This window comes from Ananas comosus, linkage group 12 (assembly GCF_001540865.1).
Source record: "Ananas comosus cultivar F153 linkage group 12, ASM154086v1, whole genome shotgun sequence".
NCBI lineage: Eukaryota > Viridiplantae > Streptophyta > Magnoliopsida > Poales > Bromeliaceae > Ananas > Ananas comosus.
The window spans coordinates 73,943-92,602 of record NC_033632.1 but is presented as its reverse complement, the minus strand read 5'-3'; the positions used below and the strand labels follow the sequence as shown (position 1 = coordinate 92,602).

At 34.6% G+C, this 18,660-nt stretch overlaps 1 protein-coding gene across 2 annotated transcripts; it reads right to left on the bottom strand.

The window, feature by feature from the left end:
• On the bottom strand, nt 11,101–18,404 carry LOC109718649 (pectin acetylesterase 10). Of its 2 annotated transcripts, none has more exons than XM_020244979.1 (13): nt 18,278–18,404; nt 17,884–18,151; nt 16,174–16,256; nt 15,956–16,085; nt 15,775–15,848; nt 15,515–15,601; nt 15,294–15,418; nt 15,040–15,100; nt 13,285–13,338; nt 13,102–13,179; nt 12,814–12,919; nt 12,258–12,403; nt 11,101–11,631 (listed from the first exon to the last, which is right to left on the bottom strand). In XM_020244979.1, exons 2-13 carry the CDS (start codon nt 18,080–18,082, stop codon nt 11,494–11,496), a joined length of 1,281 nt encoding a protein of 426 aa, XP_020100568.1. In that variant the 5' UTR covers nt 18,083–18,151; nt 18,278–18,404; the 3' UTR covers nt 11,101–11,493. The 2 variants fall into 2 exon arrangements, with proteins under 2 accessions (XP_020100568.1, XP_020100569.1); XM_020244980.1 differs by having other exon boundaries at nt 18,324–18,380.

Genomic DNA, 18,660 nt, shown 5'->3' with positions numbered 1-18,660 from the left:
ATCGAAACAAATCGGTAGGTAAACGCCTCGTTTTACTACCGATAGTATCTAGCTCAACTCATATATATATATATATATATACTTTTTTTTTGAGAAAAAGATAGCACGCTACCCGCTATTCATTAAGATATAAACTAAACTACTTATGGGTGAGTAAGGCCGCCCTCAGAGAGCCGAACGAGAAAAAAAAAAAAAAAAAAGGTCAAGAGGTCCCTTAGTTGGCATCGGCCATGTTTGCTAGCTTCTGAAAAAGTGATTTCTGAAAAATAATTTAGTTTGGAGAGTGATTTTGGTTAAAGCTGTAGAGTATTTGGACCAAGAGTTTAGATTAGAGTGACTTTTTTTGAAGTGATTTGAAAAATTGTTTGACAATTTTTTTTTTGATATTTGCCATAAATTATATTTTTATTAATTTTATTTTAAAAAATTTAAAATTAAATTTCAATTTTGAAATTAAATTAAATTTTTTAAATTTCAAATAATTTAATTTTTAAATTTCAAAATTTAAATAATTATAAAATTTAAATTTAAAAATATAAATATAAATTAAAAAATAATATATAATTTATAAATTTTAGAATATAAAAATTAATATATAAAAAATATATTTAATTAAAATTCAACTTTTTAAATTTAGAATTAAATTTTTAAAATTTAATCTAAATTAAAAATTTTGAAATTTAAATTTAATTAAATATAATCTAAATTTAAAAATTTGAATTTTAAATATTTACTTAAATTTAATGTAAAAATATAAATAATTATTGGAATATTAAAAATAAATATTAATATTTAAAATAATTTAAATTTTAAATTAAATTTAATTTTAATGTAAAATATTATGAATTAAAAATTTAAATTTAAAATGTTGATATTTACATTTCATTTAAATTTGAATATGTAAAATTTAAAATTTGATATTTTTAAATTAATTTGATTATTTAAATTTAAAATTTGAATATTAAAATTTAAATTTTATAATTTTAAAATTTTAAATTATATTTGAATTAAAAATTATATATTTGATGAAATTTGAAATTTTAATTTTGAATTAAATAATTTTGAAATTTGAAATCAAATGGAATTGAAATTTGAATTGAAATAAAATAAGATTAAATTTAAATATTTTGAATTAAAATAAAATAAAAATGAAGTTTTAATTCAAAATCATAATCAGATTTTCAGAAGCCAGCTTTTTCGCTTCTGATTCTTGAGCTTTCAATACAGTTATCTATGGGCATAAAAGCCAGATCAGATTTTTATTTATTATAAAAGTGAGTTACAAACGCGCTCTATTAGCGAAATTATTTTTCAGCCAAAAAGCGCTTTTTTAAAAGCTGAGGCCAACCCCTAAGGTAATCACTGGCCGATTGGAAGCTGTATAGCTTGTGCTACAATACATAGGATTCGGCTGAATTATTTCTACAAGATATTATCGTTTCCTGTATTCAAATGGCACAACGAATATCCTACTAATAAATCAATTGTGGCGAGATAGTATATATATATATATATATTCATTTATATATATATATTATATTATAATTTGAGCTAAATAATTTTTACAAGTTATTACCTCCTATGATGCTATTAGGTTTTTAGTTTCATTGGATTACTACTTGAATATACTCTTTTTCGTGTCTTCAAATGACCACCAATTCTACTAAAATCAATTTGTGGGGAGCTTGAATATATGTATTATAATATATATATATAATTGAGCTAGAATATTTTTACAAGTATTACCCCCATGATGCTATTAGGTTTTTAGTCATTGGATCTACTACTTGATTACTAATAGCCCTTGGATCAAACACTATTTCACCTACCACCACCTAACACCATCTACCACCATCATCTCAACCTCACATCTCTCCATCTAATGACTAAAAACTCAAAAGCACAACTCACATAATACTTTTATAAGTATTTTAGCTCAACTCTATATATATATATATATATATATATATGTGTGTGTGTGTGTGTGTGTGTGTGTGTGTGTAAAGATTATAAATTTTACGCCGGTATTATAAAATAAAATCAAAATTGTCTCCCGGGAGAGAATAGAATTCGTATCGTATTTGGGGACGTCTGCTTAGAATTAATTTCCCTCTGTCCTCTAATGGGCGGCGCATCCTGAGAGTCAGGCAACTGCTGTGACGTCAGCAGGTATGACGTCACAGATACACTCATACACGTCAGCCAAATCGTGCTGGCGTCAATAACTTAGACGGCACAATTTCCTTGCTGAGTCGAGTCCGTTGAAACCGACCCAACCCAGCCACAAACCCCACAACTCAATTACATCTCTTTTCCACCAATGCCCATCTCCTCCTCCTGTTTCAATAATTAATTAGATAATTCTCTTATCCAAACAATTCTTTTTTTTGGAAAAAAAGAAAAAATGCACCACCATATATACAGAAGATATGTACTAAATAAAATTTATCTTACCAAATATAATTAAAATGATAAAAAATTTAATAAGTAATAATATAATAATATTCAAAATAAAATACGATTCAAATAAAAAAATTTGATCTATTTGTTTCTGCAATGCGGAAGTTTTTTATTAGATATATTATTTTCGTAGAAGACCTTTTCCAACAATTGAACTTGATAAAATTACATGGTGGTTATTCAATTTTTTTCTTTTTTTGTAAAATTCAATTCAGACGTTCCAGCTTCACTTTATTGAAAAGAAAATGCTCTGGATGATCATTTATAATATTGCCTTCTATTCAAAAAAAATCTATCAAACTTTGTAACAAAGCTAGCAATATATCAGGTTATTAGCCATAACAATTGAAGGGCATAGTGATTATCTCATGTGAGTTATTTCTCCATCAAAAAAATAAAAAAAAAATAAAAAATATGTTATCCACCTCACTTATTTAATTTAAAAATAAATTTAATTAAAAATATAAATAAATTAGAATTTAAAATTTAACCTGCGCTAGGTACGACCGACAAAGGAATTGAGCATTGGATTGGACCTAGCTAGTTTGGTGCCGACGCATGTGCAGGGCATGGAAAGAGAAGTTGAAAGAAGGGCGGTTCCGTCAAAGGACGGATGATGACACGCCGCGCCAACCCAGAGAAAGGAACCAACTTCCATCATAAATAAATAAATGAGCCCTCTGCTGGTGTGGAATTCGTGGGCCGGCGTCATCAGTGCTCCTCCGCTTTTCTTTTTATCAAGAGCCTTCGATCGCACGAAACACACGCACACACAGACACACATATATATACATGTCTCGCGCGCCCCAAAAAAAGGCCGAGTGATCGACGCTACATACATATATATAAAAATATATACACCTATATAGCTAGCCTGGGGCGAGAGAACGCCGTGCGGTACATCTCTTCTCCTCCCTCTCCTTTTCTCTCTCTCTCTCTCTCTCTCTCTCTCTCTCTCTCTCTCTTAATTCTTCTAAGACGAACAGAATAAAAAGGAGAAGGAGAAGGTAGTGTTACATATATATATATATATATACGTACGCACGTTGATGAACTCGGCGTTGATCGACATGGAAGAGGAGAGTTACGAGAGTAGTAGAAAGAGATCGGCAGCAGGGGCGGCCGCCGCAACAGGTCCTAATTATCCATGCGCCGCGAAAGGGAAAGCTGCGGGAAAACGTGAAGAGGAGGAGGAATTAGGTGAAGAGATGGACAAGTTCTCTGCGCTGCTCGGGAACTTAAGAGCTCTGAAGGACCTCTTTAGGCGGCAGCATGGGGACGCCGGTGGCAGCGCAAGCAGCAAAAGGTTGAGGACGGAGGAGGAGGAGGCGCCACCGCCACCGCCACCGCCACCGCCACCGCCACCTCCGCTGCCGACGTGGAGGCCGACTTTCCAGTTGGAGGACTTCAAGCATCCCTCCGGCAACGAAAAGGAGGAGGGAAAATTAAGGAAAGATGAGGAGAATCATTTGGAACAGCGTCTTCAAGACGGAGCAAGTTTGGATCTTAGTCTTGCTCTTTGATTGGATGATTTACTTAGAATTTTCTGACAGTTTACTGCTTTGCAATTATCCAAACTCTGAACAAAATTATTCTTCGAGATTTGTCAGAATCTTCTGAAAGTATTCACTAGCTAGTATCGAGATTGCGCACGCCAAAGTCAAGTACTCAAGTGTTTTTTTGAGTTCCTAAATATATAATAAATGTAGTTTTTTAGGAGCTCGTAATTTTTTATTTTTGTTTGTAGCTTTGCTCTGCTTGGTGCACTTTTCTGTTCGCTCTCTTGGACGGCTAGAGATTTATGTATATTTGCGGCCTTCATCTTCTATGGATAATTTAATTGTATTTATTCGCTCTCAAATAATAATGTGCTATTAATTCGGCTGTATTCATCTACCCTCTCAAGTGATAAATTAAATACAACGTTGCTCAAACACACTCACACTCTCTCTCTCTCTCTCTCTCTCTCTCTGAGTCATAAAACAAGTAGATCCGGACAAGTAAGTGGAGAGACAGGTTTAATTGTAGATCCGGACAAGCAAGTGGAGAGACAGATTTGATTATTTCGCGCAGGAAGACGAGTCCCGCAAGGACTTGACAAGTAATTTTACTTAAATCATCACTTTCAAATTTAAGATTCTCTCAACATTTGCCGATACTCGATCATTTTAATTAGTCATTCATGCATGATTCATATCAAGACCGCCGACAAGGATTAATTTCATTCATCTAGGCTTCTGAATGAATTTTAATATTTCTTCTGCTTTGATTTCTAAAAAGACTCGACGATATAATATAAAATAATGCACATTTCTATGGTTGATTAATTATTACGGCTTACCTAGCTTAGTTATTTCAGCTAGTTTGGACAATTCGAATTCATCCATTATACCGAATTTATACAGTGCTGCTTTATCGTTTGGCCGAAATACTCGGCTCTTTTCAATTCTCAGAGGCAGAAGCTCCTTCAATTAGAAATGAAAACCCCTACGACCCACCAAACTGGTGATGAGCACTAAATCTCTCTGATAAATTGAGGAAATTGGGCGGCAGCAGTGAAACAGTACAACATTCAGATATTTATTAATTAAACAAACAAAGACACTTTTGGATTTAACGTTTTATATTTAGATCCTATTTGGAATCGTTGTCTCTTTTGGTTTTAACACAAATTTTATATTATTAGATATATAAGCAGCAAGGAGTTCCTCTTACTGTGGTAGTTGATTAGTCTATAGTGTGTTCGGAAGGGTTGATGAATGAGAACTATTTACAAAAATTAAAAGCAGCCAAAAAAGAAAGAAAAAATTATTTTTATTTTTTGTTTGTTAAATAAATACTTGAGTATAAAGAGTGCAAGCAATTTATTTCTCGTTCTACTATATTATATAAAAATTGCATTCAAAATAATAATAATAATAATAATAATTCGCTCAGGGGGGATGAAAATTGCAATAAGCTACCATGTAGCCGGTAAAAATAATCTCAAATAGTTTACCAGAATTTTCTTTTTCTTTTTTTTTTTTCTTCTTTCTGTACCGAAAATATTATTTCTCATAGCTAGGGAAAAAAAAAAAGAAAAAGATTGCTGCTTATAAAATTTTCAAATCCAAGAATTTAGATATTTTTTAAAAATACTTTTAATAATAAAAAATTTAATAATGCTAGTATTAAAATATTAACATTTAAATAAATAGAATGTAAAATACACATACACGTTTTGGATGTACAAGATAGCATTGCACCAGAAGCTACACGTTCAAAATTTAGTCCAGTATACCGACCGGCCCTAGAGCAAGTAGCAAAGGTTTTGGTGGTTGGTATCTGAGATCCCAAGTTCAAATCCTACTTGATTCATATTTTCAGCTAAGTTTATTTCTAAATAAAATAAATGAAGCGGGTAGCGCACTACCTATCTCTCAAAAATAATAATAATAATAATAATTTAGTCTAGTATTTCAAAAGCAGCAGCAGCAGGAGGTTCCAGTGTGAAAGATTTCTGCTAAGGGGCCAAGCTTACGGCCCAAAGGCTGACCCAAAAATCGTCCTAGCCTCTTCCGTGGAGCTGACGACTACAATGAACTCTTCACGCCGTTAGGGGCGGTTAGTGTAGTGATTAATTTCTCCATTACATTATAATATCAGTCACCACGAGTCACGAACGATTAGTTGAGACAGCAATTGCCTCGTCTAGCTAAATCCGATTAAATTCTTCCGATCGAGATAGGCCAAGGGCCAATACCGTGGTCTCCCAAAACCACCACTTTAATTTCCTTGCCGTTCTCGTGCTTCTTGTGAGAAAAATGAGTAGATTAATTATTAATTGATGACAATTAAGTAACATGCACTTGGGTCTTCAAAAAGGCCTGAGAGACAAAAGTGGCCGCGGATCTCTCTCATTTTTTCAGTCATTGATTCATGCTGTCACAATATATATATATATTGTTATTAATTCGACGACGACGGGAGTCCGAACGTGTCAATCATAAGAAGGTGAGCATTTTGCCGCCCAAGCCGCAGTGAGAGTTTGAGCCTCCTCACTTCAGTTCAGTTCACTTCAGTTCAGTTCAGTTCAGTTCATCCCCCCTCTGCACGCCAAATAATATTTACTGGACCTCCTTTATTTAATTGACTTACAATGAAAATAGCACACAAGTTGTGTAATATATATATATATATATATATATATATATATATATATATATATATATATATATAGGTCCTACCGTCCTAGTGCCAATACATTTTCTTTTTATATGAAAAGAAAAGAATAATATGCACGGGAGGGCCCCTATATATATATATATATATATATATACAACTCTTGCTAGCTAGTTGTAGAAGGTAATCTTACAACTCGAATCATACATTGCCACTTGTCCAAAAGACCTTCCATCTGATGCAAAATAATTGAATCGAGTAGGCCTTAACCTTTTACTTAATTTAAGCTGGAGATTACATCTCTTACTCTACATTAATTTATATAGTAGGTGATGATAGGTCATGTGTAGGGATCATGTGTAGGGATCATGTGAATGTTACAAAGTGCCATGAGAAAGCACCGGTAACGACCCTCAAAAGATTAACATCGATAAATAGGGCGATTTCCTATGAAAGGTTTTTATGTATTATAAAAAGGAGTACAAATTAAACATTAGATCTTAAAAGAAATTAATAGAAATATAGTACGTACAATAAATAGGTGATGGAATAGGAGAAGCAATGGACAAAGAGAAAGAAGAAAGAAAGCAACTAGAGCCTCAAATCTCAATACGCACCTATGTCTCGTCCAGTTTATGGCTTCGTTGTATAACTTGTGCGGCCACTTTCGTTCTCTCCAATGGGCGTGATAATTTGCGTTATTATCAATGGAGTTTTAATCCGTTTATATATTTCTCTCAAATGGCATTAACAATTAATATTCAGTCTTTTGAACCCGATCGTTAAAACCTCCGGTAATTTTGTTGAGTTTTATACATAAATTTCTTCTTCTTCTTTTTTTTTTTTTTTTCCAGATGTGGTACAAATAATTAGCTCACGCAACTTGGATATTAAACAATCCCCTTGACTCTAGAGAGAGTGAAGATTTCTCGTCATTACTTCAAATTACAGCTTACATTAGGTTTAATCGTGTTAATTCAACTCGGCCCATATATGTTGAGGCTGGGTTGGGTTGTCGAATGATAATGAACCCATTCTGAGCTATTTTGCCTTCATTTTGACCCTACCTGCACAGTCCAGCCTTCAGTTCGGCTAATGTAGAGGAGGATAGGTTCGAGACGAATGAATCACATTCTGAGATCGAATTGGATCCATTGACTTGGAGAGAAATTGAGTATCTTAAATTTTCTTCTTTTTAATTTTTTTTTTTTTTCTCGTCCTAACCATTGATCATCAAAATTTGTGAATGGTTTTTTTTTTTGAGAAAGAGGTACTGGTTCATTTATTAAGCAAAATAATTAAATTTAGCGTACAAAATTTGCGAATGGTTAAGAAATTAAAAGCACAATAGCCCTACTCTTTATATTTATATTATATTGTTAATTTCAATTCAACCTGCTGTAGTTCTTACTATACTATACATATTTTTATATATTTTTTATTTGTATTTTTTCAATAAAATTATACAAAATTACAATTTGATGGAATCGATGTACACACATTTAATTTATATCATACTTATGGAATACATGCCGTCTGCAATACCAAAGGAAGTCAAGACAGGTTTGGGAACCAAATACCTCGTGCAGTGGACTCAATTCGTAGAAAAATAGACGATGCCGTAAGTAAACCGATGTTGCCGAGGTTGGCTGCCGACATCGACGAGACCAAGGATAACTGCCCATAGCTAATTTCTTTACCCTTTGGAGCTTTGTCCTTTTCTTTTATTATCATTATCATTATTATTATTATTATTAGTATTACTACTACTATTATTATTATTATTATTATTATTATTATTATTATTATTATTACAACTATTATTTGCTTCTTGGGTTTAGGACTCGAAATAAAAAATATTAAACCTTAACTTCGGTACCATGTAAAAGAGTTAAAAAAAGCCTACAGCCAAACGAACTACATTATTATTGTTTAAAAAAAAAAAAAAAAAAAAAAAAAAAAACTTTGAGAGCACAGCGATATATTTCCCATGAATAGCCGCATTAAAATATACGTCTCGATGTTATGCAAGGCTTTTTAGTTTTTTACGCGCAAGATTAATTGGACTGCATTTGTTTGTGTTTTGTCTTTTTTTTTTTATTTACTGTTTTTCAGACGTCGTGCATGTCAGATAGCCATACATTAAGAATATATAAAAAAGTAGTTATAATTGATAGCACGCCGGCCCGGTGTAAACTCATCGGGAATAATGTGAAGCATATGGCTTGAAAGTGTGCGCGTCTCATGTCTCTGATCTCATCTCATCTCATGTAATCTCGAGAGAGAACTTAACTCACGATCTTGCCTCATACTCCTTGCCTCCACCACCCCCCCTATACACTTCCTCCTTCGATCGATCGATCGATCTATCGATTTGGTTCCCCTCCTCTCTCTCTCTCTCTCTCTATATATATATATTATATATATATATATATATATATATATATATATATATATATACAGAACACATAGATATACTCAGTCACAAGTGCGGAGAAGGTAGGTAGAGCTTGTGAATCGATTCGTTCCGCCACTGCCGCTGCTACTCCTACTGGTACTGGGCAGAGTCGGAATCTGAATCTAAGAACAGTAAGAAGGAGAAGAAGAAGAAGAGGAGATCATATACATGGGTGGTTCATGGGTTCGCACCATCACTTCTCCATTTAGAAAGGCTTGCTCGTCCCTCTTCAGCTCACCCAACAGAGATCGCAGCAAGTCCCAGAGTACAGCTGCTGGTACGCACCTACTTACTGCTACAAACAAATTAACCAACAATCTATATCTACCTATCCGTCGCAATTGATTCATGGTTCATCTAATATCTATACAAACATACATAGTGCCTAGCTATTTCATAGCCAAACTTGTAAACTAAAGTGCTAATTAATTCCTCCAATTTGGAAACCTACAGAGAGATTCGGGATACGAGGCGAAAAGCATGAATGAGCTTATAGATCCACTTCCAAAGAATTAATTTCGGATCTAAAAGCAATGAAAAACATAGATTTAAAAATGTGATCAGCGCTTTTAGCTGCTCCGGAGTTTGAATACATCATCCCGGACAGCGGGAGCTGCTGCTGAAACTTGAGTACTCCGCCGGCCATGTACGCCTTTATAAATAAATATATATAGGCCTGGCCTCTGGCACAAGCTGTATATATTGTCGGTATGGGAGTGCTTAAATACAATAGCTATATGGAGCAACCAACCATTAACAAGCGTTGCTGCTGCTGCTGCTGCTGCTGCTGTCGCCGTTGCAGGGCATCATAAAACTGATCAGCATGGCATGATACTTCATGGGGAGGTCATGGCGTGCGGATACGAGGATGTTCGCGTGATGTGGTCCATCCTCGACAGGTCCAACCACCAACCCGATCGCAGCTGCCGCGCCTGATCCAAGCAGTGGCGGTGCAGCGTCTGCAGCGTGCTTAATTGCTCTTCTCTGTAAATAAGTCACAGCACGCCGCATGCATGTATTAATGTCCAGAGTACATACGCGCATGAATGCGTGCGTGCGTGCGTCAAGTAGTTGCTGGCTAGCTCCACTGGATTTAATTTTGTATATCATCCATTGAGATTTGAGAGTAGTGTTTGGATCCTCTCTTCGATCAGGGGAGTTAGTCTTTCTAGTTTTGAACTTGTTGCTTTTAAGGGAATCCCCATGGATGACTATTAATTAGTTGCATGGTGAGATTTAGTGCCAAATCTTTTCCTGTGGTTTTAATGGATCAAATTAGTTGGGAATTTTCTCTCTCTCAAACAAAAAAGAAAAAAAAAAAAAAAGAAAAAAAGAAGAGGGAAGAAATTTGATTCCAGTTTAGCTCTTTCCATTTGTTTTGTAACCTTCCGTTAATGGTTTAGCAGTATTATATATATAGAATGGAGCTAGCATATATGTAGAAATATTACGCCTACCACCTTTAAACTCCAAGACATTGAAACAGATAATAAATACTATTCCTTTACATATATAATAATTTGAGTTTGGAATTCAAATGTTAACTCCCGGTAGAACAAAGTCTGCCATCTGAAAATCTATGTGAGGAGTATAGCAATGCAAGAAGAAACACTTTTAAATACCCAGCACAAAGGCAAAGGCAAAGGCGCAACCAGTGTTGTCTTTTTCTTCTCACATCTACTTTTCCCTGAATATTCTCAATATTGAATTGTCTACCTTACCAAGTTTTAACATATGAGTGCATGTAAAATTTTACATTGATCAAGAGGAGAGTAGTAGCATACGCAATGGGAGTTGTTTCTGAATGAATCGAGAGTAGCAGCAGCATGCGCAATGGGAGTTCTTTCTGAATGATTTTGGCCCCAAATATATTTAGGGCTAGCTATAATATATGAATCCTGTTCCTCCGATCTGTTCTGGTTCTATAAGTAAGATTCTTAATTTGTACGAATCAACTATAAATCAGGTCTAATCAATTGATAAGTCACAATTGCACAAAATTTGTCTTCGTACGGAAATACTGAAATAAGGCTTGTTTCGATATCTGTGTTACTTGCAAATTTGCAAATGTACAACCATTTGTAGAGCCAGTTTCTCTAACTAGCCTTAATAACCCAATCGTTTTTTTTCTCTTGATTGTAATAATCGACTGCGCAAAGCAAATACTTGTATCTATAAGATGCAAAGGAGATAAGGTAGCAACACAAAAGAACAAAAGAACAAGGCTGTACCCGGAAAAGCTAGTAATGATTAATTAGCAAGAAGATAAAAAGGCATCAAACGAGCTTAGCGGAGGGACGACCATTTGGAGAACAACGGAAAGATATATAATTTGCACAAGCAAGAGAAATTCTCTTGTTTCTTGTGTTTTTATTGTCTTTTGATTACTTAAATAGGGCAATAAGTTAGAGAATCTAATCCAAGGAATTAGGATCCTCGCCAAATTGGCCGAATTGAAGATTGTGACAGGTCTTGTCACAAGGGTACGGGCAATCAATGGCCTTCACTTCAGCTCGATCAAAATACCAATCACCAACAGATTTGGCAATTCCCTGCACCAGAATAACCCATTAAAATCTACCTGAAAGTTGAATCATAGGCTATAAAATATACAATATATATAATTCATGTGACCAAACATCAATAGAGGATAATTATTTGTGTGTAAGAAGCTAAATCTCGATCAGGATGGAAGGGCTGGGACTTCCATTTCCTGAGATTCTTATAATATGCACTTGGTGATTTCCCATACAAAGTCATACTATGGATGTTCATTTTCAAATTTTTTTTTAAAAAAATGTATACCTGGTGATTGCTCCCTCTCTGTAACAGATAAGTAAGAGACATTGTGTGCTAATTCAAATTGTTCTTCCACAAATTAACCAAAGGATAATTATGAATGAATGGCTATCCAATATATCATTGCAAAATCATATATTTCACATATATATATATATATATATATATATATATATATATATATATATATATATATATATATACATTCGTCGAAAATACAGTTTCAGGGATAAGCATCCTTAGCTTAAGTTTGATAATTTTGTAGGTACGTATGCACATCAATGAAAATTAACCTTTTTTTTTTATTTTCCATAATTGAATGAGAATAATTCAGCATGTCATTATTTAAAACTATACCTTAAGATGAAAGAAGTTATACCTTATTTGAAATAGCAGGAGAATCATCTGCATACCAAGTATCCTGCTTAACAGATTGGCAATGAGAAAAACATGAATTGAGGAATAACCCATTTCCCTTAGACTGGGAGAAACCATCCACCGCAGTAACCATTTGGTTCCTGAACCCTGTATAATTGAGTTTCAGGGACAGTTAGAAAATTTAAGATCTACAATCTTCGGATTCAGTTTCTTCAGAGTTTCAACTGTAACAGTTTAATCCCTAAAGTTTGGCATAGATTTCAATTCTATCGATGAAGTCTGACCTTGGTTTCGATTACATCCTCATAATTTTAGAATATCCAATGATGGTGCCGGTGTGTCATCTCCAGGGACTACATTTTGATGTTTTAAAACTTTTTCTTTAATGAAACAATTAAAACTACGTAGACAAATTTAAAGACAAGGTCAAACTTAATGGATTAGATTTGCAACTTACAAGCAACCTTGAGTCATTCGTACTAACTAATGTTCTTATACCGACGATTTTCCATCTAGCATAAGACTGAATGATTGATGAGGCAAAAACAGAAATATACCTTGCAAAAACTGCATCTGAGTCGAATTGCATTTTAGATAATTATATCTGCAGTCTTTCCAACTACCATCAGGATCAGCACTTGGGGGCGCTAAACTTTCCTGTATCTGAGAATATAGTAGAAGAAGAAAAAGAAAACTGTTAAAGCGGATTAAACAATCTCTAGTCCTACATATCAGAACTATTTTACGAAGTAAAATAGAAAAAATCAACACAATTAATTAACCAGGACCTTCCATGGATGCAGTAACAAAGACATTGTATCTCAGAAGTAGAGATTGTTACATACCTGCCATACATCATATGCTGCATTTACAAGAAAAGTTGGTGTTTGAATACTGGCCACTAAGTTCTGCGGAAAGAAACACTGCAAATACAAATAAAAATAAAAAAGAAAGAACAAAATTAAAGAGTCAGTAATTTTTTTTTAATGCAATTAATTTAGTCGTTCTTCAAGGAATTAAGTGCTAACCGAAGTTGCATCCATGCGTCCAGTACAACTCCCTGGCAAGTTCTTCGCTGCTCCCTTCATTTTCACGTCAGTTTCCCAAAAGAGGGCAACAAAAATAGAAACAAAATCATAAAAAGGAGCCCACAAAAATGTTTTTTAACCCTTATAAAGCTTGTTCAGTTCTATAAAAAATATTTAAGCAATACAGCATAAATCAACACCATACATATCTTAAAAAAATTCAAGTACATTGGATGTTAAATTATACGAAACAATTATTGTTCTTTAAAAGTTTAATCTACTAGAAAATGATATTTTTAGTATTTGTATTCAACACTTGTCCTCACATTTGGGTTGGAAATATTTTGATACGCCCAAGATGTGAGCTTAAATTAAACAGAAGAAAATAAAATAACAGTAAAGGCCTGACAGGATCCAAACTCAAAACTTATGTTCTAATACCATATTAAATAATATAAAACAACTATAGTTCTAAAACAATTTTCGTTACAAGAGAACGATTGTAAATTATCAACATTGGACTTTAAGGTCATTAAAGCTATATGGGTTGAGCCCGGTAAGTTCAATAAATGTGAAAAATAGAAGGTACACCCAAAGCTTTCACCAATTCACACAATGCCTACCAGCCTGAAATCCAAAAAAAAACATAGGAAGCGGAAAAGTTGCTATCTGCTGCAATGTCTAGAAAGAGCCAGATATAGAGAATTGTTACCTACCGAAAAAGAGAAAAGGGTCTACTTTCAAAAAAAAGGAGTTAAAAAGCTTCCAAAAAAGAAGCCCACGGCCACGGAAGAAGGCTCGTCCTTGCACTTGCATCATCCGAAAACAAAATCTGGCGGAAGAGATAAAAAAAGTTGCTGGGGCTTGGGGATGGCAATTCAGCTCGCGGTTCACGAGCCAACTCATATTCGACTCGAAATTAGTTTAAGATCGAATCGCTATTCTATACAAAAGAGAAGTCATATACAATTTTTTCTTTGATTAACGAATCTCATTTCACCCATATTTTCTGTTTATTTTTTTTTTCTTCTTTGTGGTTGTGACAGTAATAGATTTTAGCTAAGGAGACGAATTTACGAAAAAAATTCAATTCGACACATTTGTTGCTGAATCCCAGTAATTGGTACCGGAGCGAGTACCGGGTCAACCGGTAACCAATATCAGAACGCGTTGCGAATTCTCAACATCAGATATCAGAGGAGGATGAATGGAGGATAAGAAAATTGAACATTGGATATGCCTGGGGCTGGGACCTGGGAGGGAGGAAGCGTCAAAAGGAGAAAGAAATAGAAAGTAAGTCGGAGCAAGAGGTGGCAGGGACCGCATGGAAAAGGGGGTTGAAACTGCCAAGGCCGGTAGTCGGATAAGATGCAACGGGAGGAAAGAACTTAAAGAGGACAACATAGGCTACAGGTGCTCGTCTATGGCGCGTAAATTGACGGTGGTGCAAAGAGGGAGGAAAAGAAGGAGGGAAGAGGAGGGGAAAGAAAAAAGAAAATATATGGTGATTGGTGACTAGCTGGGAAAGAAGAAATTAAGATGCCGCATAGGTACCAAGATTAATGCCATCATGCATCACGCGCGCCTAGCTAGTTGACAAAGCTTTAATTGCGGAGTGTCCCGGACAAAGATATAGCAGGCCAACAACCAAATTAACAGTTGAAACATTTACTTGATCCCGGTGTGGAAATAACAGAAAGGGATTAGCTACGATGTGAGGAAGCGTGAGATCGATGATCCTTATTAGAACAATACCTGAAGATTCACCACACCCTCGTAGACGGATCTTAGAGTATGCCCACCGGCCACGTCAGCGCTGCAATATTTAAACGAAAGAAATTAAGTGAGACACTTATTAAAGTTTATGAAAATAACAAAGTTCTTCTATATAGTCAAGTAGAACGAAAAACAAATTTTTTTAAAAAAGAAAATGACAGAAGAAACATAAATGTTTCATGTAACTAACTTGTGTAACATTAAGCACATATATAGTTTATAGGGGGTCGTACGCATCCAAAAAAAAGCCAGCATCTGCTAAGCACTTGACTTTGGTGCTTCCTGAAAATAATGCCTGAAACTCATCACAGTGTAGAATCGATGCCAAACCTCCAGCAGAACACCCAGAGAGAAGGGCCTGTAAAAAATTTTAAACAATAATTAACAAAATTGTATAAACTTATAGTGGCATTTTGATTATTGGCCCAAAAAGAGAGAGAATACGAAAGAAAACCTGATTGGCTGAGCTCATTCCTTTCGACATGAGTTCATCGATAGCAGCTGACCAGATACGTTGTCCTCGAAAATAAAGTTGTGAATCCTATTGTCAAACATGTTTGAAACATATTACAAACAAAAGTTGCATAAAAATTTAACTAGTAGATGCACAAAAAGAATTTTATTTGGATATCTAATGATCAAAAAAAAATCTGTCAATAGACTCGAGTACATCATTATATAGCTTAAAAGTACAAATATTATAAAACTAGTAACCTTATCATAGCCTTCTCCAGAGAAGGATGCCCCATCACAATAACGAATCCTCACTCTATTCCAGTTATAGAAATCTGTTTGCATTAAATTAAGCAAAAAACAATATGAGAGGAATTATGAATTAATATATCTCGAAGGTAAAAGTTCATATATTATAATATGGAGGAAATGAAGATAATACCCGGATTTTCTTCAGGTTTGTTGCTCAAAATCCCTGTGAAAGCTATTTGTTTCTCCATGTAATTTGATGAACCATGACGACTTGTCTTACGGTATACACACGACCTTATATTATTGCACCAGCCACCACCCTTTATTCCAAGAACACTTATATAGAGATCATTTAATTGACTAAAATTTATGTTTATATATTAGTTATTAAACCCTTTGTCCACTCACTTCTAAGTCAACAAGCCAATTGTTCGTTCCTGATCCAAATCCAGGATGAAGGTGGTAAGCGGGCGGAGTTCCATCCAAACAGACTGAATTCATCATTAAGAGCACCTTTCTAATAAGTTTTAGTCTTCCTTAAATATCTCAAAATTAAGTTAACATCGAAATAAACAAAGAAAGCATGAAAAGTATATTAATAGCCATTAAGTTAAATGCATGCTAACATGAAGTGACGATATATAAGAAGAACGAACGAGGACAATATCTTTAGATTTTATTAATTGACGTTTAGAGTACTTTAAAATGAAACTGTGAATATTAATGTAGTGAAATTCTTTTTATCTTATTTTGACACAACACTGTATTACTTTACCTTACTATATACATTAAAACCAGCCCAAGGTTAGTGGTCTACTGTACGATTATAAAGGAGAATAGCGATGATTCGGCAATTCCATGTTGCTAGCTGTTCACTATTTCAGCAGCAGTACGAAGGGCAAGACGAAAAGCAATGTTGCCGTTGACTGTTCAAGGGATCACGTAATTCCATCCTACATACCGAATGTTTTAGAACTAAAATAGAAAACTATATATTGCTGTATATGAATCTTCAATATTTTTTACTATATATATAAATCTTCAATATTTTTTTACTATATAAGTTCTCCTTCGTCCTCACATGCGACTCATTCCTTTTTTTTTACCAAACTTTCAATTAATATGTTTAAATGTTCCTACTACTAAACTTTCCAGTAATATATTTAAATGGTCCCACTACTAAAATTTCGATTAATGTATTTAAATAGTTCCACTGCCATTTACAATCCTTACATTTCTATTTCTAATTAATTCATTATCATCCTTCTCCTTTCCTTCCTTTATTAGACTTCTAATTAATGCATTCAAATGGTTCGCTACCATCTACAATCCTTGACTCTCCATCTCTAAATAATTTATCAATTCTCTTTCCTTTATCTTTTCTTGTACACTATCGCCTCCTAATGCGCACCCACCTCCCTTCTCCGCCGTGGCCGAAGGAATTGTCCTTGCCGTCACTATTGCTATTGCCGGAGGAGTTGTTAGGTCCATTCCCGCCGTCAACAATGAAAGATCTTTGGTGGATGTAGCAAATGAGATATAATATAAAAAAATATTTGATATTTTTTTATTATTAATTATTTCTGCTGTTTCTATCCGCTGCAAAATGCGGACTCCTGCACTATTAATTAAATCAATAAGCTGGATAAGAACTAATTTCAACAATAAAATGGAGGAGAGGAAAAAAAGAAAACAAAAAACAAGATCATGCGTACGTCTTAATATTCCATGAGATAAGACAGATCAGGAATCAAGAAGAAAACAGTAAGTCTCCTATCAATGTCAAAGACAATTAATTTCATGAAACAGAAATAGGAATGTTAACTAGTTAACAGAAACATAAGTAGGCATTATTACAACATGGGGAACTGAAAATTGTATATGCTGTAGAAAAAATTAAAGAAAAACTAGGAAGAAATTGTGAAGAATTTAGACAACAATCATGACGTCAATTAAGATCACAGCGGCTAAAAATTGCATGAAACAAAAAAGAGAAAAAAATCCCCGAGAGAAACTAATTAAGGCAGTAGATATACATTCAAATTAACTTAGGTCGACCAGCACGTCATGAGAAACAGGTAAAAAAACAAAAAACTTTGAAAGTCATGATGAAGATACCAGCTCCTTTTGAGACAGCAGATTCAATAAGAGTCAATTCCACCATCAAGGGATCGCCCCCATTCGCATCACTCTCTCCGGCCCCCACCCCTACCCCTACCCCTACCCCTACCCCTGTTGCATTGGATAATTGCCTACTAGCATCAGCCCATCTCACCAAAACCAGCCCAACAAGCCCAAGAAACCACAAACCCCTCATCGGTCCTCTCTCTAGATCTCCTCCACTACTGATCAGTGATCAATGATGGTTGCTCTTGCTCTTGCTCCGCTGTAGAGAGAGAGAGAGAGAGAGAGAGAGAGAGAGAGAGAGAGAGAAAGAAACGGAATCAAAAAACAGAAGGGACAGAGAGTGGAGGTTATAAATGGAGCCAAATCAAATGGTGCTCAGGAAAACCATGCGGTGAAGAGCTAGCGTGTGCTCTCTTCCTCCTTTGCTCAACCTTGTTTCCTAATTTTGGCCATATCTGTGGGCTGCGGCTGCTACATTAATTAAGAAGATTGAAGGGATATATATATATATATATATATATATATATATATATATATATATATNGGCCATATCTGTGGGCTGCGGCCGCTACATTAATTAAGAAGATTGAAGGGATATATATATATATATATATAAAATTATATTTAATGTATATTTATAGAAGATATGATGCAGTAGCGGAGAGGGGCCTTGTCGTCTACAGGGGATGCCATTGCCTGAGCTTAATTTCTATTCTCGGGGCTGTCTCTGTACATTGTTTCTTTCTTCCAGAAAGGAAAGGAATGGAA